Here is a 22,277-nt window from a genome sequence, read left to right as displayed (position 1 = left end):
AGATGAACAAAAAAAAATAATAATAATTAAAAAAATATATCCCATGGTGAACTCTATTTTGGGGTAAATGTGGATTCAGCCTCTACCATCAACATTGCTCTGGCCTCCTGCTACCACGTGTCTTCTGATACCCAAGAGGGAGATCATCGGAGAGCACATGTGAACTTAAAACTTATTTGTCTAAGTACATAGTTCTCAAAAGGTTGGATGCCTACATCTCCTTGGCAAGTCATCAGTAATAGTAATTAAAGTTTCTGGGGCTCGTTCTCCATAGTGCTACAAAAAAACAAAGTAAAAGCAGGATCAACTGTGCTTTTTGAAATGCTGGAAAAAATTCTTTGTTTCTTATGACTGCTAGAAACCAAAAAAGTTCTTCTCTAAAGATAATTCCCATTTCTGTTTTGTGGGACATAGGAGTAATAAGCAATTTGAATTAAAGGCGAGAGATCTGGATTTATGTATACAAATTCATTTATTCACTAAATATTTATGGAGTCCCCACTGTGCCAAGCATGTGCTGGGCCTGTAGCAGTGAGCAAAACAGGCTCCAGTCGTAACAAGCACACCTTCCACTGGGCAAAGTCAGACCATGAACATGCATCAGTCTAGTCTCTAGTTTTCAGCAAAGCTATTTAGAGACTCAGGGTCGACCAGTCCTGCTGACCTCACCCTGATGCCCTGAACTGGAGGATTCCAGAAAGCTATAAACAAAGCAGCTGGCCTCACATCTGCCATTTAATGAAATAGCCAGGAAAAAAACTGCCATGAGAGTGACACACACCAAAACAGCAACTATTCAGCCACACAGGAAGTGCTAGTCCTGCATGGGAATTCTTAAGGACTTGGACTCCTCAGAAGGGTGAGCCTCCGGGAGGGCATACATGCTCGCCAAGGACGCCTCCTGGTGCCTGGGGGACTTCTTCCACTTTCGTGCACCTGTTCTGCTGTTATATTCATACACATTCCCAGAGACTGTGGGGAGAACACAAAACACAAAGAACGTAGATTATAATGAACTCACAAAGCATTGGTTCATCCCACAAAGTGTTTACTGAGCATTTGCTATACAGCCAGTAGTGACAAGCTGTTTGTCTTTTCAAGCCTTGCTCTGCTACCAAAGGGAAAATGAGAAGCAAAACTTGAAGCAGTGTGTGATTTCACATGCATTAAAAATTGCCCCTTTAGCACTAGAGATATCGTCTCTGGTGGAGGAATGGTTTTTCATCTTAACCATGGTAGTGGCCATCTGAATCTAGATAGGTGATTAAATGTCACAGAACTATTCACACAGACATAAAAAAAAAAGTGCATGCCCAAACTGATCAAATATGCAGTCCAGTTCATTGGCCAGTGTCAGTTTCCTGGGTTTGGTGCCGTAGCTTTAGAAAACATTGCCTTTGGGAGAAGGTGGGTGATGGGTATAAAGCATTTCTCCACGCAATTTCTTGGGAATCTCTAATTATTTTAAAATCAAACATTTTTTTAAAAAAACAAGTCAAATTATTGTTTAAATTTTCCCTCAAGTGAGGTGGGTGCCTTACACAGTGTCTAAGGTTTAATCTACCAATGCTTTATAGAAATAATAATGAAATATAGTAATATACAAGAGAAAAGAAACAGGGTAAATAGGGCCTGATAGAGTAAAAATTCAACATCACTAAACATCAGAGAAATGCAAATTAAAACCACAATGAGATCACCTCACACCTGTCAGAATGGCTACCATCAATCAACCAACAAACAAGTGTTGCTGAGTGGTGGAAAAAGGGGAACCCTGTGCACTGTTAATGAGATGGCTAATTGATGTAGCCACTATGAAAGTATAGAGGTTTCTTAAAAAATTAAAAATAGAACTATCTTATGGCCCAGAAATTCCACTTCTGGGTATTTCCAAAGAAACCCAAAAGATATATGCACCCCTATGATCACTGCAATGCTATGAACAACAACCTAGATATGGAAGCAATCCAAGTTCCATCAATAGATGAGTGGATAAAGAAGATGTGGTAATTATATAATGGAATATTCAACGACCGTAAAAAGGAATAAAATCTTATCATTTGTGACAACAGGGATGAACTTAGAGGGTATTGCCTTAAGTTAAATAAGTCCGACAGAGAAAGACAAATACCATATGACTTCACTGATATGTGATCTAAAGGATAAAAGAAATGAACAAACAAGACAAAAAGAGACCCATAGATACAGAGAGCAAACAAAATGAGGGCTGCCAGATGGGAGGGGGGTTAGGGAGCTGGGTGAAAAGGGGGGAGGGATTAAAAAGTACAAATTGGTAGTGACACAATAGCCATGAGGATGTAAAGAACAGCACAGGGAATATAGGCAATCATATTGTAATAGCTATGTATGATGCCAGGTGGGTACTTGAATTATCAGGAGGATCACTCTGTAAATTGTATCATTACCTAACCACTATGCTGTACAGCTGAAACTAATGTAAAATAATATTGAATGCCAACTATAATTGATTTTTTTTAATTTTTAAAGAGTAAGTGGGACCCACCTGAGCCTAACTATGCAACTAACCCCAAGTTGTCAGGCATGTGATTAAGCCACTTCGGACCTACCAGACCACACCAGCTGCCAATGAAGTTCCTTTTAATACAATAAAGCCAATGACTTGCCCAGGTGACACCTGCACAAATTCTTGACCCACAAAAATTTGAGATATAATAAGATGGTTATTGTTCTAAGCCAGTAAGTCTCAGGGTAGTTTACACAACAGTAACCAGGAAGGGAAAATGTGTTTTATTTGGCCTGGAAAATGGAGTTTGTTTTAATTGAACTACTTACCTACACTTAAAAATGGGAAAAATTCATGTAAAAATTTAGATTTCCAGCTTCTTTTTAACCATCAGAATTCTGGCAACTCCAGGCCTATTCCCAATGTGGCAATAATTTGATGGAGCCCAATAATAGTTATGGCTCCCAAGCATCAACCCCCATTGACGACTGAACTGTCTTATATGGCACCTTCTGGTCATTTATTTTATCTGCCTGGACCTTGAATGGTTTGCTCTACTACAGAGTCTCGTTATGCAAAGCACAGCGAATAAGTAATTTATTCACATAGCTTAGCATCCAAATAGGCAAAAGGGGCTTAACTTAAAGATACTTCAGCACCATACCTGGATCAATGGCTTCTCCATCAAATATAGTTTCATAGACAATGGTTTCCTTTTTAAAAAAAAAAAAACAACAACACAAAATATTAGCAATGAAGTCAATTGATAAAATTAATTCTGACAAGTGTTGAGGACTTTGAGCAGGTGAGTTCTTATGAGTGACCTTGTTTTTCTCATGTAGAGAGCGAGCAGCCCTGCTTCAAAACTGTCCTGCTATTCTTGTCTCCTCCCAGCCCCAGCCCCACACCAGCCTGCCCACCGTGCCCTCCCTCAAGTCAGACCTCCTTACTGATGTGAAGTCTCTTATCCTGAATGGGACATGTTAGGGCTGACTTGTGCTCCCTCAGACTTCATATGTTGAAGCCCTAATGCCCAGCACCTCAGAATGTGACTAGATTTAAATATAGGGCCTGGAAATAGGTGATGAAGGTAAAATGAGGTCATGTTGGTGGGCCTTAATCTGGTGTCGCTATAAGAACAGAGGTTAGGACACAGACCAAAGAGATGAGAAATGACCATGTGAGGACACAGAGAGAAGGCAGCCATGTGTATGCCATGCAGGGACCTCAGAAGACACCGAACCTGCTGACCTTCCCCTGAGACTTCGAACCTCTAGAACTGGGAGAAAATAGAAGTCTGGTGTTTAAGCCACCCAGTCTGCACTGTGATGTTTTGCCAGCCCTCACTCGCTAGCAGAGGTGCTTGGCTGGCATCAGTTTCATGAAGGAAGACGCAGGGAAGAGAGCACTGAACGAGAACCAGCTCATGAAACAATGTCATGGTCAGTCAGGACTCAGGTAGAAATGCCTGTTGTTAATGGGGCAGCAGGTGGAGAGAGAAAAGGGAGATGGAGACTGAAAAATGCCTTCTTGCCCTGGCCAGTTTGGCTCAGTGGATACAATGTCAGCCTGTGGACTCAAGGGTCCCGGGTTTGATTCCAATCAAGGACACATGCCTGGGTTGTGAGCTCCCCAGTGTGGGGTGTGCATGAGGCAGCCAGTCAATGATTCTCTTTCAACATTGATGTCTCTCTCTCTCTCTCTCTCTCTCTCTCTCTCTCTCTCTCTCTCTCTCCCTCTCCCTCTTTGAAATCAATAAAAAAAATATTTTTTTAATGCCTACTTGTTCTGCTTCACATATCTACTTCCTGGAATAGCCTTACCCCCTTGTACAGTTATTGACGTGGATCCATTAATGAATGAGTATCAGCCAATTTAAAGATTTCAATACAACAGGCATAGATTTTACTACCTGCTAAGAAACCCCAAAGATGAAGGACTTATTCAGCTTTATCACACATGTAATCTATTTTCAAATCTAAATGTTTTCTTTTTTTTGATGTACTTATTTATTTACTTAACACCACCTTGTTGTGAAAAAGCAGATCTTATTTTTAAGCAATGGTAAATAATGTTGTTTTTGCTGAATACACATACAATATCAGCAGCAAAATTGGACCTAAGCGAGATTCTAAGAGTGGATCTGAAATCCCATCTTTGTAATTCAACAGAAGCTGATACATTGAAATAATTTTATTTCCTTTCTATGATGCCTGAGTGGATTTACCATATGTTTACATGGAAGAGCTTTTTTAAAAATATATATATATTTTATTGATTTTTTTTTTTTTACAGAGGGATAGAGAGTTAGAAACATCGATGAGAGAAACATCGATCAGCCGCCTCCTGCACACTCCCCACTGGGGATGTGCCTGCAACCAAGGTACATGCCCTTGACTGGAATCGAACCTGGGACCCTTCAGTCCGCAGGCTGACGCTCTAACCACTGAGCAAAACCAGTTAGGGCAATATGGAAGAGCTTTTTATTGAACAATAATTATAGAGAATCTGTAGTCCTCTTTCTTCTAACTACGGAGGGCTCATAAAAAATGTACTTACTGTTAATACTTCTAGTTTTTTATTTCTGTTTTCCATGACAATCTTTTCCATTTGATTTCTATCTCCTGTTCAACAAATACATAAACAAACAAACAAATAAATGGCAGGTATCGATCTAATGAGTGGCTTTTCAAAATCACACAATTCATAATAATCATGTGACAATGAGCAATCTGTATCTTACCTGCAATATACTTTATTCCCCTGTATGAAAAGAAAATTTGACAAAATATCAGCTTCATTATGCTACCACATGGCAAAAAAAAAAATCACTTTTTGCAGCACCTGGCTATTGCCACGTCTCTCTTATTCCCAATTGTTAAAACAATTCTGTATGGCGAACTCATCTCATTAACCATCACCACCTCCCGTCGCTGAGTCATAAATGATCTCTGCTTAGTTAATAAAAACTCATAATCAATTCAATTTTGGAGGCCATGGTATTCTGCTCCCTGATGAGCTATTTTTGGATGGTGATGAAAGCATCTGCATTTTCTCCATTTCTTTGGCATCTGCCCAGTTTCACAGAGATTCCAAGCAAGTGTGGCGAGGGCACCTGGACTCACCACCTGTCCGCAGTCCCCCCGTGGTCGTCACACACCTGCCCGTGATGCATGCTCAAAATAATATGGGAGTTGTTTGGCTTGTCTGCTCACAAATTGATTTGTTTAAAATCTACTCTCACAGCAAATATGTTTCAGAGGCTCTAAGGTAGAACCCAAAGATACGCTGTGCTCTTTTTTAAAGTTAGAGCAGGTTTGGAGCCATGAAAGGGACCGTCGTGCTTTGTTTCCCAAGTACATTCCTCTGTGCCCCTCAAAGGTTCTCAGGCAGAAGCCCTCAGTGTAGCCTCACCAAAGGATTCCAACTCTTTAAGTCAAAAGCTGAGAAAGAAAAACCACATACTTGGGTTTGGGCTTGGAGACTTCCTTGGCCGTTTTCTGACAGCATCCCATGACGTTCCCGTATCTCCAAAGCAGGAAACATACCCAGGAAGCCAGCCCGGCAAAGAAAACAGCCATCAGCGTGAAGATGAAAGGAATGTACCAGCCACTGGATGTGTATGTGTTGATGGCTGTGTACACGATGGTCAGGCCCTTTCTTTGCTGGGAAACAGTATTTCAAAGCAAACAGAGCATTAGTTTATGTTTTCAGAGGGCATCTGTTTACAAATGAGCATCAGATGGAACCGTGGTCCCACACAGACAGTGGGGTATTGACCCAGATACGTGGATGTTTGTAAAACCCACAGGGGCTACTGAGGAACACCCAAGCCCAAGAAGGCACCAATTCAAGGATCTGCAGGCTTGAACTGTATGCAATGACTGCATTTCCCATCATGACTGCGGTTTTCTCATCTGGAAAATCAAGGGGTTGAAGAAGATGGCATCCGAGGTTTTTTAGGCTTGTATGCCTCTATTATCTACTCCACACAGGATAAACCCTTTTGTGCAGCTTGAGAGAACAGTGTTTCCTTAAAAATCAAATATTCTGGTGGGAAGATTTATCATCCATGTTGTAAAAAAATGACTGTGCTTCAAAGGATAGAAGACAATAGCATGCACTAACCCCAGAGTCTCCTGCACAGACTTTCTCCTTGGCTGACTCTGAAGCTGTTCTGGATCCTGCCGAGGCCTTGCTGCTCTATTTTTGAAATAACAAAATACTAAAGGGTCTGCTAAACTTCACAGGCTCAGATCAAACATTAGATGAAATGGTGAATATAACACATGTACTACAGTGCCTGGCACATGAGAGGTGCCCATTACTATGAATAATATGGCCAACAGAGAATAACATTTAAAAGTGCCAATCTGTGAACCCTAGCTGGTTTGGCTCAGTGGATAGAGCCTCGACCTGCGGACTGAAGGGCCCCGGGTTCGATTCTGGTCAAGGGCACTGCCCAGGTTGTGGGCTTGATCCCCAGTGTGGGACATACAGGAGGCAGCCAATCAATGATTCTCTCTCATCATTGATGTTTCTAGCTCTCTCTCCCTCCCCCTTCCTCTCTGAAATCAATAAAAATATTTTTTTTAAAAAGTGCCAATCTGTAGAGATTTAAACTGGTAGATTTCATTGGCCAGTGGGCCTCTCTGGTGGGCCAGGCTTTCAGGCCATCTAGACATAATTAGTTCCTTGGGGGTCCTCTGTGCTCCACCTGCAATTATCACAAATTCTCTCTCACCCACGGTTTATATTCCCAGTTTATATTCAGGGATGCACACTATAAAATGTTGCCTGTTGAGTGGATGGGGTAGTGCACAAGTGGAAAGGCATTCAGGTGAAGGTGATGCCCTACATAGCCTTCTAGCCTTTCTAGATGAAACCTGAATTTACAAGAGAATATTTCCCACACAGAGACCCAAATTAAATTCCATAACTCTTTACTTCAGAGCTGGTGGTTGCAGGCGGTGGCACGTTGGCCCTTGCCACATAAATATCTATAATAGCAGTGCCTGTCCTAGGCTTGGTGGCTTTGCCGTATTTCAGGTTGTCATCGATTATGTGGACCACGAGATGGTACTGCCGCTGCAATTCAGCTCCAGATTCAAAGTGAAACGGGTTCTTCACAATTAATTTTGGAGTATTTGAACCTCGAGTTGGGTCAAATCCAAAGTGATGGTTCTCATTTCCTTTAAAAGGGATAATTAAAAAATTATTTTGAGATGTGTTAAAAGGTCTTCTCTAACTGTCATAGGTAGCTTTTGAAACACAATAGTGATAAATAAATAAAATTTCTATTGATCTATGAATTCCTACATCTATACAAGACTTATAATAAATTGAAGTCAAGTAAGTAATAAATTCAGTTGGTTAGAAAAATTTTAAAGGTTAAGATCATGAGTCTTATCTCCATATAAGGTCAGCAAGCATTAGACTATTATCAAATTACTCTGCCTTAATTGCTTCCCCTTTCTTTATCTCCCACTCAGAGAAATTTTATTTCCACTGTCAGCTTAGTAATCAATATCAATGGGCCAGTCAGACCACAAATATCTATTGAGCCCCTATTCAGTTTCAATGGCCCTGGAGACACTATTGTAAAACAACATGCACATTGTACCCCACCATCTAGCAGGAGAAGCAGACATGGAACTAGTCCTTGTAATTCATTGTCAAGGTGTTTACTGACATCCACACTCCGGTTCTTTCAGGAGAGTTCGTACATGACAGCAGGTCTGACCTCCATACTTTAGGAACTTCTCCTTGTTATATTGTCTCATGATACCCAGTAATTTTCCTTAATAGAACTTTTCATACTTTATAATTTTCTAATTGCTGATCTTACCACTCATTTAAGGAACAATGAGTTCCATGAATATAAGATTCATATCTATGTTGTACCCTATTGTGTACCCATCTGTGTGTGTGTGTGTGTGTGTGTGTGTGTGTGTGTGTGTGTGTGTTGTGTTTCACTCTGCAGCAGGATAGCACAGTACAGGTTAAAACTAGAAGTAGAACTAACATACACATAATGTGTGGCACAAATTTTCCTAATTCTTTTTTTTTGGGGGGGGGGGTGATTAAATATTTTATTTACACAGTAACTCTCATACGGTTCAAGGATAAAAAGAATGTTGATTGGTAACTGAATAGTGGAACGAATTAATGGAAACTTTGACACACAGGAATCACTTGGATATATATATATCCCAAATTTTCTATGTAAGAGCACGCCCTTACTCCAGCTTTCCTCCCCTTTGGAGAATCTTATTCTATCTTTCACTCCTCTCATCTAATCGTTTTCATGACCTTCCTCAGCCTGGATCCACCTGTTCATGCTACTTCTACTAGGCCATGCTCTCCAGATTCACTAAGCTCTAGACATCTACAGCTGCCATTGGGGGCTGAATTACTTGGCTGTAACCATGGTGGGCTGTAATCAGAAGATCTCATGGAAATCCTGAGGCCTGGGCAAGGGTACTCTGAGGGTAGGGCTCCCTGCTGGGTCCTCCCACCCGACTCTGAGACAAATGGGCAAAGGTGAAAGCAAGAGAGAAGTGCCCTGGCCAGTGTGGCTTAGTTGGTTGGGTGTCGTCCTGTACACCAGAGGCTGCCAGTTCAACTCCCCATCTTTAGTTCAGATTTGGTCTCTAATGAGCTTCTTCCATATGTCATCTTATGACCAAAGTTGATATGGACCTCTGTGAATCCAACAATAACACAACTGATTCTCTATCCTAGAGAACCTGTGTCACTAGCACATGGGAAGGGGGCTGCTGCTTCCAGCCAGCACAAGGAGAACAGATTTAGTTCCTTGTAACTTAACCAGCAGTGTTTCCCATGCAGGTCCAAAGTCTCTTCATTGTCAAGGGCCATTGAAACAATGATAGATCGCCCTAACCAGTTTGGCTCAGTGAATAGAGTGTTGGCCTGTGGACCCAAGGGTCCCAGGTTTGATTCCAGTCAAGGGCATGTAACTCAGTTGCAGGCTCCTCCACAACCTGGGCCCTGGTCAGGGCATATGGAGGAGGCAACCAATCAATGTATTTCTCTCACATCAATATTTCCCTCTGTCTTTTCCTCTCTCTAAAAATCAATGAAAAAATATCCTCGGGTGAGGATAAAAAACAAAGAAATCAATTATAGTTCCACAAGAGGAATCAGATTGGATGTGTGGAAGTGAAAAGGGTTCCTTGGGGAAACGTAATGCCATAGATATGAAATAGCTTAACATTTATAAACATAGTTATTTCCACGGTTATATCATGTTAAAGAGAATATGACTAAATGTCAATTTAACACATGCTATGATTAAAAAAAAGAAATAATAAAAAAAAGAAATAATAAAATTATCCACCAGAAACTATCTCAAAGCGCATTTCAAAATCTTGTGAATCTCTGTCGTGGCAGTTTAGTTTGAAGCCATTGACGTTTGTCCCAGCAACAACGTTGTCAAAAATGACGGCCTTATAGAGAGAGGGTGTGCAGACAGGTGCCTCGTCATTCTCATCTTCGATGTCTACAGTGACCTGTCAGCAGGGAGGGAGACAGAAATATCACATCCACGTCATGTGACTATTTATACACAAAATCTGAAATAAGCATCTGGGCAGAGACAAACCACTTAGAATTACTAAATTAAAAGTCTGCCATTGTGAGTTTGAAGAAATGTTTCTGCAGATTTGGGTTCTGGCTGTCAATCAACTATTCAGCTGGCTTATTATTCCTGGGTCGACTGTGACATTCAGTGTGGCCATTAGGGAGAGCTTGGGGCTCATTAGAAGAACCTGTGGAAAACTCAAAAATTTCATAAATGATGAGAACAGGAAAGCTGAAGAATGATGCTGCTAAGAAGTGTAGTCCCTCGAATCTTTAGAATATCTCTGCTTCATGGCAAATAGATCCTGAGTTTGCTCTTTTGTAACTTAGGTCCTCCTCTGCGTCGTTCTCTCAAGCACAATGCATTTTTTTGGTAACAATATGATTGCTTCAAAGTATGCTCTGACCATAATCAGGAGCTCTTATCAACCTTGTCTTAATTAAAATACCATAACCTGGGAAACGGTGATTTACACGGGAAAAGATCAAAATATCAAGGCTTTTTAAATGTCAGTGATCGAATGCCAGTCAGATAAGAAAGGTTATCTGCCCACTCTCAGGTGAGTAATAACTTTCTCATCATTTGCAGAATAATCCCTAGTGTGCTCATATTTGCAAGTATTATCTTTTTAAAATGTTTTCTGTAATGTTTTAACAACACAGCTAAATTCTTGGGGAATAATTCATTCTTTAATGCTACTTCTGTAGATTGAATATAGCTATCTGTTCTCTTCAACATGTGGGGTGCTTTCATGTGATGTTAGGGAGACTGCTGTGATATAATGGAAACAGCACAGGACTGGAAGCCAGAAATCTTTATTAAAACTTTGGGCCTTCACCTTGCCAGGATAGCACATTACAGGTGAATACTAAGAGTATTCACACAGATGATATACTCTGGTAAACCAAACAAAGAGCCTGCCCATTGCGATTTATATGCTAAAGGTAGGAGGCAAATCCATAAACAAATTAACAAATAAATATATTAGGCAATGTCATATGGAAATTGAACTCTGCAGGTTAAGGAGGTAGAGATGGCGATGGAGTGTTCAGAGAAGGCCTTTCTGTTTTGACTCCCTCTCCTATTCCCTTCCTCCTCCCCCATATTTGATATATGCCCTCCAGCAAGTATATTGCCTCACAGAAGATGAAGAGTTAGGTCATGTGGTTTTAATTTGCATAAATGATATGGTGCTGTTTCCTATTTCCTACTTTTCTCCCAAAGCACCATATTCTCTTGCTGTTTCCATGCTGCTGTTTGGAGAACTAGTTTTCTATTTCTTCCTGATTCTTAGTGTCCCACCATATGCAGCTACCGTGTTTGACTCATTCATTCTCCTGACAACCACAGGGGTTGCTTCAAAATTCCACCATCACACACAACAGAAAAGGCCCCTGTGGGCAGTTTCCTTTGTGCAGAAATGCGATTCCAGTGAGAATGACGGGTGGCAAGCATGACAGCGTGGTCAAGGCTCTGAGGCGCAGACATCCTTGTGTGTTGAAACAACAGCAAGAACCTCCTGCGGCTGAAGTGAGGTAAGAGAGGGACAGCTGGAAGCTGATGACAAAGAGGTGGCTGCAGGGCCCTGCGGACCTTAGGAATGGCATCGGAGCGTGTGCCAGGTGTGACGGGACGCCTTTGGAGAGCTCTGAGGAAGGGATGACTTGTCTTTCTAAAGGTTCACTCTGGCTACTGTGTGACGAGTAGAGTGTCAAGGGCACAAGTGGAGGAGGAGATTGTAGTTATGAGGCTGCTGCACCAACCGGGTACTGGATGAGGGTGGCACAACCAGGCGTTAGCTGTGGGTGGCTGAGAATGGAAGCATTTGGGATATATTTTGAAAGTGGAGACACTTTATTTAACTTTGCTGATGGATTAGAGGGATGACTTAGAGTATATGATAGTGATTAAGGACCCGAAGTTAATTCTTCTACTTCTTTGGAGCTGGGTAAACTTGAATAAGTTACTTAATTTCAAAGCCTTGGAAATTAAAATTCTACTATCTGTAAAAAAAAAAAAGTATTAATAACTACCTCATGGGATGGGATTGAAGATTAAATGAGACAGCAATGATATTGATGGGGTCGGTGACAACAATGATGATGACGGATTTCTAAAATTTGGAGTCTGAAGACCTATCTCCCTTTTCTAAACTTAAATGTCACATTTGTCTATAGCATCCATCTACTCGCTATGTACTGTTTAACTTTTCCTATGATAAAAATGTTAAGCTCCCTAACGGTATGGTGTCTTACACATTTTTGTAACCCAGAATGTTGTGCACAGAGTAAACAATTCAATAAATATTTGTTAAAAGAAAGAAGGAAATTTTGTAACTATGTAAGGTGACAGATGCTAACCAGACTTATTGTGGTGATCATTTCCCATTTATGCAAATATTGAATCCTTATGTTGTATACCTGAAATTAATATAATGTTATTTGTCCATTGTACCTCAATTAAAAAAATTGTTTTAATGAAAAAAAAAGAAGGAGCCCTGGTCATTTGCTCAGTGGTTAGAGCGTCAGCCCAGCCACTGAAGAGCTGCAGTTTTGATTCCCAGTCAAAGGCATATACCTGGGTTGCAGGTTCAGTCCCCAGCCCCGGTCAGGATGCATGTGGGAGGCAACCAATTGATATGTCTCTCTCACATCAATGTTTCTCTCTTTCTCTCTCTCTCTCTCTCTCTCTCTCTCTCTCTCTCTCTCTCTCCTCCCTTCCACTCTTTCTAAACAAATAAATTAATGGACAAAATATCCTCAGGTGAGGATTAATAACAACAACAAAAAAGAAGGGATAAAAAGTTTCTTCTCACCCTGGCTGGGTGGCTCAGTTGGTTGGAGTGTCATCCCATTCTCCAAAAGGTTGCAGTTCGATTACTAGTCAGGACACATTCCCAGGTTTCAGGTTTGTTCCCCAGTTGGGGCGTGTGCCGGAGGCAACTTATTGATGTTTCTCTCTCATGTCGAAGTTTCTCTCTCTCCCTTCCTCTCTAAAAATCAATAAAAACATATCCTTGGTGAGGATTTAGAAAAAAAATTCCTTTTCTGTCTTTAGCCAAAAATGCAAATTCTTTTTATAAGAACAGAGTCCCTTGAAGTTGCTTTTTTATCTGCTTCCCTCTCTTCTCATTTGTAATAAGTGCATGATAGTTGCAAGTGGTGTCTGTTAAGTCAGAAAGAGCCCAGGATGGGATACATGCAGACGTGTGATGAGATAATGGACCCTCCATGGAATTTCTTACAGATCAATGTGCCAGACACAGATACCTGACCCTCCCTGGAATCCACACGACCCCCACACAGATACTGACTCCTTCCTGAATACCCTGCCCACCCCATGTGGTGGAGACTTCCTCAGCTCAGGCCCCCGCCCCTCACCAAACACCTGTATAAAAAAGAAGCCCCTCCCTCCCTGGGGGGGAGAATTCACTGGCCCCACCTTCTGGGCTGGTGGGTCTCGCAGAGAACGCAGCATTAAACTCCCCTCCTTCTCTCCCCTTTACTCGTTTGGTTCTCTTTGTTCTCTACGCCCTTTTCTGGGCCACCTCACAGGGGCATCCTATACGAGCTGGGGGGTTCATAAATGTCTACAAGGAAAACTGCCGCAGATACCTAAGAATGGAGATCACGCTCGCAGGTGCTTTCCTGAGACAACCAAGCTACAGAGTCCTGTCCACATGACTGTACTTCGGTCCCTGTGGCAGTCAATCTAACTGCTGCTGCGAATGGACCTGATGGTTTCCTCAATGACCCGTCAGGAGACCTAATCACCAGGGGTGAGCAGCCAGCCAGGGAGCTCTGGACAGTAAGAGGAAAGGCACGGTGAGTCATCAGGCCAGCTGGGGATCTTAAAATTCTTCCATCCTGCCCTGGCTGGTTTGGCTCAATGGATAGAGCATTGGCCTGTGGACTGAAGGCTCCCAGGTTCGATTCCAGCCAAAGGCACATGCCGGGGTTACAGGCTCAATCCCCAGTAAGGGGCATGAAGGAGGCAGCCAATCAATGATTCTCTCTCATCATTGATGTTTCTATCTCTCTCTCCCTCTCCCTTCCTCTCTGAAATCAATGTAAAATATATTTTTTAAAAATTCTTCCATTCTATTTCTGTTTCTTGTCCAGTGACAAAACCTTCTAGCCATTAATAACACATACCACATCATCAACACAGCAGCACCCAGTCTTGATATCTTTTAAGAATCCTTTGATGTTTCTAAAATAATTTAGAAGCCCACACACACTCTCCCCCACTGTGATGCCACAAGAATGGCCCTTGGTTAACTACCTTCGTTGTAAACATTACCTCCCAATGAGAGGCAGCCTGGATTTGCATCCAGTTCTACAAACCCTGAGTAACTGGAAGTAATTTTCCTAAACTCTGTGCCTGAGGTTTCTCATCTGTTCAGTGGAAATGATGATAATACTGCCTTCCATGAAGACTGAATGTGAAGATGAACTACATCGACATGTAAATTGTGCCAAGAACAAGAGCTCACACACGATCAATGTTAGATGTGTATTTGCAATTACTACAAACTTTTTAATCTCATGAGAATTACTGCTATTATTTGAGCATTTTTCACTGTTGTTGTTTGACCATTTCAATTTTAATACATTAGAACTTAATGGGTCATCTTTATTATATCAGAACCTGAGGCTCTCTACTCACCATGGTCATCGCTGTGCGAGGATGAAGTCTGTCGCAGTCCACACCTTCCACCGTGAGGTTATACTGCTTCACAGTCTCGTAGTCTGGCTGTGTGGTGAGCTCAATCATCCCAGAGAGAGGGTGAATCCAGAATCTTTGTATAACTTGGATGTCTCCACTAGCTATTTTGTACGTAACACAGTTCGGTGGGTAGTCTTCATCAATGGCGGTCACTCTTCCAACTTTGTAGAAAGCTGCCAGTAACAGTTATTAAGGTTCATTCTTGTCATGCAGATACACAAGTTTAAAAAGCTGGACAAGTCTTTGCCTTCCAAATAGTATCATAGTTTCTCAAAGGGCCAATCTGAAAGCCTTTGGACAAAGAAATGTACTTGAAAAGCCCAACCCTACATAATGGAAGCGGCATAAGTCAAATAATATGAGGTAACAAGAATTTCATAATATCAATAATTACGCCCTAACCGGTTTGGCTCAGTGGATAGAGCATTGGCCTGCGGACTGAAGGGTCCCAGGTTCGATTCGGGTCAAGGGCATGTACCTTGGTTTCGGGCACATCCCCAGCAGGGGGTGTGCAGGAGGCAGCTGATCGATGTTTCTCTCTCATCGATGTTTCTAAGTCTCTATCTCTCTCCCTTCCTCTCTGTAAAAACATCAATAAAATATATTTTTTTTGTAAAAAATAAATAAAAAATAATTATTTACATGTATTGCATGCTTATTTCCTACCAGACATTATGCTAAGACTAGAGGCCTGGTGCACAAATTCATGCATGGGTGGAGTCCCTCAGGGTGGCCTGCGGGGATCAGGTGGAAACCCACAGTCCAGTGCCGCCTGCCGCTCATCCCGGCCCCACTGCGCCTGCCACGAGCTCACACCCAGTCAGTCACAATCAGGAGAGGCTCACGCTGCTGCAGCGTCACTTGCCAGCCATGAGCCCTGAGTCTGGCACCCATCCCGATGGAGATGGGGGGGGGGAGGGGGCTTGCCCTCCAGGCGAGTGGTGGGACTCCCTTGCCAGCCCAGGATCCAGATCTGTCCTGCTGATGTCCCCTCAACCATTTTCTGACTGGACTATAAGCTCCAGGGCGGATACCAGACCTCCTCCGTGTAGTGAATACCACCACACATGACCAGTCTCAGCAACATGTGCATAGGACATTGTAGCTGCTGATCATCAAGACCAGAGAATTACTATGAAGGAACTATTATGGGACACCACCACCTGAACCTCACGGGATTTCTTTCACAGTTTGCATCTTTCTTTGACTAAGGTTCATCAGTCCCTGGTAATGTTATTAAGCAGGCAGGCACAGAGAAAACACACTTCTGGAAAGAAATAATATTTCATTATGGCAAACCCAGAGTATAAAGAGTCCAACCTAGAAAAAAGTGTTAGGACTGATCAACGGCCACTTAAAATAGATTAAGGGTAAAATTGCCATCTCTATCCTACAGCTCTAGGCAAAGTTGGCATCATTTTTGCATTTAACACCTGGTTAAGCATAATGGAAAGCCTATCCTTCTGTATATATAAAATTAACCCTCCAATAAAATTAAAAGCCATCTTGAGCATCTTTAGCTAAAGTTTGAAATAGAGTAATTATGAAACTCTGCAACTTGGCCAGACATCCTCTCAAAAACCATTGGAAATGAAATATGTTTTCCCTTGTGACCTGCCACCCACTGTCTTTCAATTTTCATGTATTTTCTTCTAAATGGTTTCTGTTAAAAGAATTTTTTGCCTATGCCTACCTCCCTCCAGAAGGTATTTGTCAAGGAGAGATTTAGTTGCTCATCACATACCATCAGATCTTATTTTAAGTTAAAATTATAGATTCCCATAATTTTGTTAGGATAACAAGAAACCTTGTGGTGCTCAAGGCACTCTGACACCCTATGCTGACCAACAGCATGAAAAACACTCCACGTTAATGGATTGTCCAATATCCTCCTGGTCTACAGGCTAAAGGTTGGATAGTCTGAGGAGAGTTTGTTTTCAGAGTAGTTTTAACTTTTTAACTTCCTCATTTAAAATGAACCCTCACTGAGTTGTGAAGATTTAGTCTCCTCTGGTGGGTATCGCCTCAGAACACCAACCCTCCCTTAATTTCATTCATCTTTTGTCCTCTGGTAGGGAAGATCAAGGAATGTTTTGTGTGTTCTTTTAATGGCAAGGAAAAAATTATGGCACATTGTAGGCACTAAAATGTTAGTGGTTATTTATTATTATTATTATTATTATTATTATTATTATTATTGGTAATACTACTGTGGCGCTTTTGTCAGTATGTACCATATACTTTACATGCATATAATTATCAGTTAATCTTCATCTCAACTATGACATTGTTATTGTAATCTCTATTTCCCAGATGAGAACTTAAAGGCACATGGAGGTTATATGACCTGCCTAAAGTTATTTGACTAACAGTGGCAGAGATAGAATTTGAATCCAGTTCTACTTGATTCCAACTCTCATGGTTTTTCTGCCACATCATGCTGCTCCCTATGAAGACATAGAAGTCCTCTCTCCGTTACAGCAGGACATTAACCAGCCTTTTGGACAATAGGACACACACACACAACAAGATCCCCTTATCTCTTCATATGAATTCTCTGAACTTGTTTTCAAGTACTGGTAATCCCAATCATCAAAATTCATCCAAGAAAAGCTGCCAGGAATACAAAACAGATAACTGGACCAGGAATTTGGAAGTCTGTGTTACCCATCATCTCTGCCATTCACCAGCTGTGTGGCCCAATTCTCTGTCCAGCCCCCATAGTAAAATAAAAAGGTTGAATCTTTGCAGTCCTTCCAAATTGACAGTGCTGTAATTGAAAATTCTAAATCCTTCCCATAAGCCATCAAAAAGGCATTAAATTATGCTTAAGAAAAGCCAGCCGTGTTCAAAACATTTAGAGAGTCCTACCTTGAAAACATAAACTTATATTTCAGGACAACTTCAGAGAGTTGAAAAAGAAACTGACATAAAACACTTGGTTCCTACAACATGCTATCTTTTAAAAATGCCAGTCTTGAAAGACAAAACTGTAAGATGGTGAAAAGATCTGGCGCTCCCAGGGGTGGAGGAAGAGAGCAGGGTGAATAGCAAAAAGCACAGCTTTTTAGGGCAGGGAAACTATTCCATATGATACCATAAGGTAGATGTGTGTTATTATACATTTGTCCAGACCCATAAAATGTACAACACGAAGAGCGAACCTAATGTAACCTATGCATGTTGCGTGATAATGACGTGTCCATGTAAGTCACCAGTTGTAACAATTGTACCCTCTGGTGGGGGATGTTGATAATGGAGGAGGCTATCCATATATGGGGGCCGCAGGTATGTGGGAAATCTCTGTACCTTTCTCTCAAATTTTCTGCAAACTTAAAACTGCTCTAAAAAATAAAGTCTATTTAAAAATGCTAAAAAATATAAAAATAAGATAAAAATAAAAATGCCAGTCTCGCCGGAACCGGTTTGGCTCAGTGGATAGAGCATAGGCCTGCGGACTGAAAGGTCCCAGGTTCGATTCCGGTCAAGGGCATGTACCTGGGTTGCGGGCACATCTCCAGTGGGAGATGTGCAGGAGGCAGCTGATCGATGTTTCTCTCTCATTGATGTTTCTAACTTTCTATCTCTCTCCCTTCCTCTCTGTGAAAAATCAATAAAATATATTTTTAAAAAAAATGCCAGTCTCTATTTTAAATCCAGACTGGTTGCTGTGAACGTTGGAAGGTCATGGAAACCCTTCAGTCATCTGATGAAAGCTGTAGGTCTTTTCCCTGAGGGACCCTGGAAGCCAGTGCTCAACCCCTGCTCCATATTTATCATTTATCAGTTAGATGATCATTAGAAACTTGTGAACTATTTAACTTCTGTATAAAGACTCGCCATAAAGCCCCTCTAATAAAACTCGCTAGAGCTAGAAGACTACCTGAACTGGGAGAATTCAAGGGGAGAAAATAAATTAAGGGAACGAGGCTCTATCAACAAAAGAAACGACAATAAAACTCTATGGAGGAGCAGCAGGGTCCTGTTTACAGTAATTCAGTTTATATGCAATTTTTCTAGAAGTCTGGTCATAAACTGTAAGATTCAACTGTGTTATGTTCCAGAACTAGGACCATTCGTGTGCATTCATTTTACAGAGAGTTTTAAGGATTTGTTCAAAATTACATGGTAAAGCCAACAAAGAACTAAAATCAAAATATGTGGGCTTTCTAGGTCTTATCTGTCCTCAGAACAATTGTGTAATCATTGTATTGTTTGCAAGGAAACAAGCTGGTTTGAAGTAGTGGGATCTACCTGTGATGTGCTGGCAAATGATTAACAACCAACTCTCTGAGGGGAAGAAAAAAAAAAGGAGTGTGTGTGTGTGTGTGTGTGTGTGTGTGTGTGTGTGTGTGTGTGAATATATGTCCACATAAATATATCAGCCTATTATAAACTTTACTGATATAAAAATATATAGCATAAAGTTTAGAAGTAATAATAAAATGCTAAATATTCTTTATTGTGAGTTCCCATATAGACAATTGATTCTCACAGAATGCTTTTATTGAATTTGCTTAACTCCCTTGTCCATACAAATACTGTAATTGCAACTGACAGCTGATGGTAATTCCAACATGAATGTTAATTAATGTTTTCCATGTGTTAAAGAATAAGGTTAAGACTTCTGTTCATGATGGCTGTGTAGGAAAATCCAGTACTCTAAACTTCCCAAAACCATATCAACATTACAACTAAACTACAAACCAACCATCATTCAGAACTGCCTGAAATATAGCTGCATGGAAGTCTTACGACTAGGGATTTAATGAAGAAGCCGCCAAGTTTTACCAAACATTCAAAGAAGAACTAACTCTGATCCACCTCAAACTATTCCAGATCATTCAAGATGAGAGAAGATTTCCTTTTTATGAGGCCCACATTACCTGAATTCCAAAACCAGATAAAAACTCTACAAAGAAAGAAATTACAAGCCAATATCCCTCATGAATATAGATTCTAAAAATCTCAACAAAATATTACCAAATCAGATCCAGAATACATGAAAAAGATAATACAACATGACCAAGTAGGATTTATTACGGGTATGCAAGGCTTGCACAATATTTGCAAAGCAATAAACATGATGTATCACATAAACAAAATGAATAATAAAAACCACATGATCATATTAATAGACACAGAAAAAGCGTTTGACAAAATCCAGCACCCATTCATGATAAAGACTTTATATATATCCTAATTCAATCCTAAGTCATGGCTTAGAAAGGATCTTGACTCTGGGCCTAAAATCTGACTTCAGATGTCTACAAGATATAAATTGCAGGGACAATGGCCACACTGTCCCTACCATCTTTACATTGGACCTAATCCAGATGCAGAAAAGAAGAGAAATGGAATAAAATTATTATCATGTCTATTTGTCCATTACAAAAATATCTGATTGCAAGGAAGCCTTCGAGGAACCATCAGGATGCTGTACTGAGGTCATTGCCATTCTCTGAAGGTCTGGAACCCCTTAAAGCTCCCTATGCTGCTTATGCTTTGTCATCTTTCCATTGGTCACCCATTTGGGATCCGGTAGGAGTTTCCTTGTGCTTCAACATCATGGAAGGGGGGATCTCTTACCTCCTGCTGTTTCTGGAACGGAGAATGAATAGCGCGTAGCCTTAAACACAGGGCTGAAATCATTGGCCGGAGCAATCTGTACAATGATCGTCACAGTTACTGTAAAATTGAACAGTGAATAAATGCTTTGTTGTATTGGCTGTTTTAGTCAACAAACAAGCTAAATGTGCCCCCCAAAACAGGCTTGCTGGAAGATTTTAAACTACAGTGAGATTCTCTCGGGTCCCAAATAATCCCTGTTCCCATGCTCTGCATTCTCGGAGAACATAAATGAATTCTAGCCAAAGCAATTAGTCAAAGATATACACCGTCTGCATGCCATGTCTTATTTTATACAATAGTGAATATGTATGTGTGTATCATATATAGCACATATAGTTGTATATTTTACAAACAGGAGTTTATTGTATTTTTCATGAGTACAATCTCTTCCATTAGAGGTTTTCTTGGGGTGTCATTCTCAACCCAGCATATAACATACTACTTTCTGCTTTTACTGTATATCCTAGGAAGTGGCATGGAAAGGATTGGCTTTGACATATGCTCTATGGCCTTGAACTAGCTTAACTTCTCAGAGGCCCAGTTTCTTCATCAATAAAAAAGGAATAATATTCGTTTCAATCTCCCACTTCATAGCATGTGAGGACAAAATATGATCTTGCCCAAAAAAGTTTTCTTACACTATAAAAAGTTAAGTAAAAAGAGGTTAATGTATTTTACTCATCTCACCCAGATGTTTGTGTATAGTACGTCATGGGAAAAAATTATATTATTCATTTCAGACCAACAAGCTCAAACTAATGCATCGGAAAGTTGTTGAAAAGAAGAAATTTGATGGTCAAACATAAAGCAAGCAAATTGCAAAGAAGAAGCTTTCTCTAATAAAAATAAAATAATAACATTTACTATGCAATGCATTAGTAGTAGTTTTGTCCCCATTTTACAGATGAAGAAACTGAGGTTCTCAGAGTTAAGTGTTTTGCTAGGTCGCACAGCTAGTAAGTTGTGGAGTGGGCATTGGACTTAGTTGTGTCTGCCAACATCTCCCAAAATATCTCCTCTGAAATGCTTAATGTGTCAAGTGCAAAATGCTGAGTTAAACAAAGATTTAAAAGTTTCTTTATGGCAAGACTTCATGGATTCCTGATATGTCATTCTGTGTTTGGAATGTCCAGGGACGCATTGCTCTCCACAGTTATCTGACCATGAAATTTTTTGTTAGTGGATTCTCTTGTAGAAATGACGTTCTGAAGAACACTTGTATATTATATCTCCTGAAAATCTATGTCACCTGTTAAACGAGAAAGTTTAATCTGGGGTCTACAGGACCTCACTTAAGAGGATCCGTGGCATTCTTTATATTAGTTGTATTTTTCTAGGAGGAGGGCCTACAGTCTTCATCAGCATCTGATATGTATCCTTGACACCAAGAACGGTTAGGAAGCGCTGTTCCACCGACACAGGTGATTTATGTGAAAGCCTCCATGTTTCCTTCAATAAATCCCAGGCAGGTGCCATAAGAGCAGGTGTCGTTTCCAGCTTTGCTGTACTATGATTTTTGTTGCATACATAAAGACTCGAAATTGTGCTAATTACCTGGCCTATAAAAATAGACCGCACCACGTGTGCAGTGTTAAAAGCACCCTTGATGCGCAGTTGCTGTGAATAAGTTGGTGTGTGAGGATGTGGATTTATTACTGTGAGATTTTTTTTTCTCTCCTTATTGGAGAAAGGCTCAAATCTGGTGAGAACAGATTCTTTAATGGATTAGTTAGGCCAACAGGATGAGTAGCTGCAAGAAAAAAACATTCTCCCTAAAAGATCAGCCGGGCTTTGCAACAGGCTTTTGCATGAAACAGTAAGACTCCCCCA

General features: G+C 40.8%; 1 protein-coding gene across 1 annotated transcript in view; it reads right to left on the bottom strand.

The window, feature by feature from the left end:
* Positions 1-455: 455 nt before the first annotated feature.
* Positions 456-22,277, bottom strand: part of LOC308530119 (cadherin-related family member 3-like) — a gene marked incomplete at its 5' end in the record, with an annotated part of 62,084 nt that continues 40,262 nt past the window's right edge. The window contains 9 exons of the mRNA XM_081106592.1: positions 456-972; positions 3,150-3,198; positions 5,045-5,109; positions 5,229-5,248; positions 5,951-6,150; positions 7,433-7,677; positions 9,846-10,017; positions 14,757-14,989; positions 20,406-20,504. Of these exons, the coding sequence (XP_080962718.1) occupies positions 815-972; positions 3,150-3,198; positions 5,045-5,109; positions 5,229-5,248; positions 5,951-6,150; positions 7,433-7,677; positions 9,846-10,017; positions 14,757-14,989; positions 20,406-20,504 (1,241 nt within the window). The 3' untranslated portion in view covers positions 456-814. The remainder of the gene's footprint in view (positions 973-3,149; positions 3,199-5,044; positions 5,110-5,228; positions 5,249-5,950; positions 6,151-7,432; positions 7,678-9,845; positions 10,018-14,756; positions 14,990-20,405; positions 20,505-22,277) is intronic.

The sequence above is a fragment of the Myotis nattereri genome (genome assembly GCF_964212035.1).
Source record: "Myotis nattereri genome assembly, chromosome: 14".
Lineage (NCBI taxonomy): Eukaryota > Metazoa > Chordata > Mammalia > Chiroptera > Vespertilionidae > Myotis > Myotis nattereri.
Note: the sequence above shows the minus strand (reverse complement) of the source record. Positions and strands in the feature narration are given on the sequence as shown.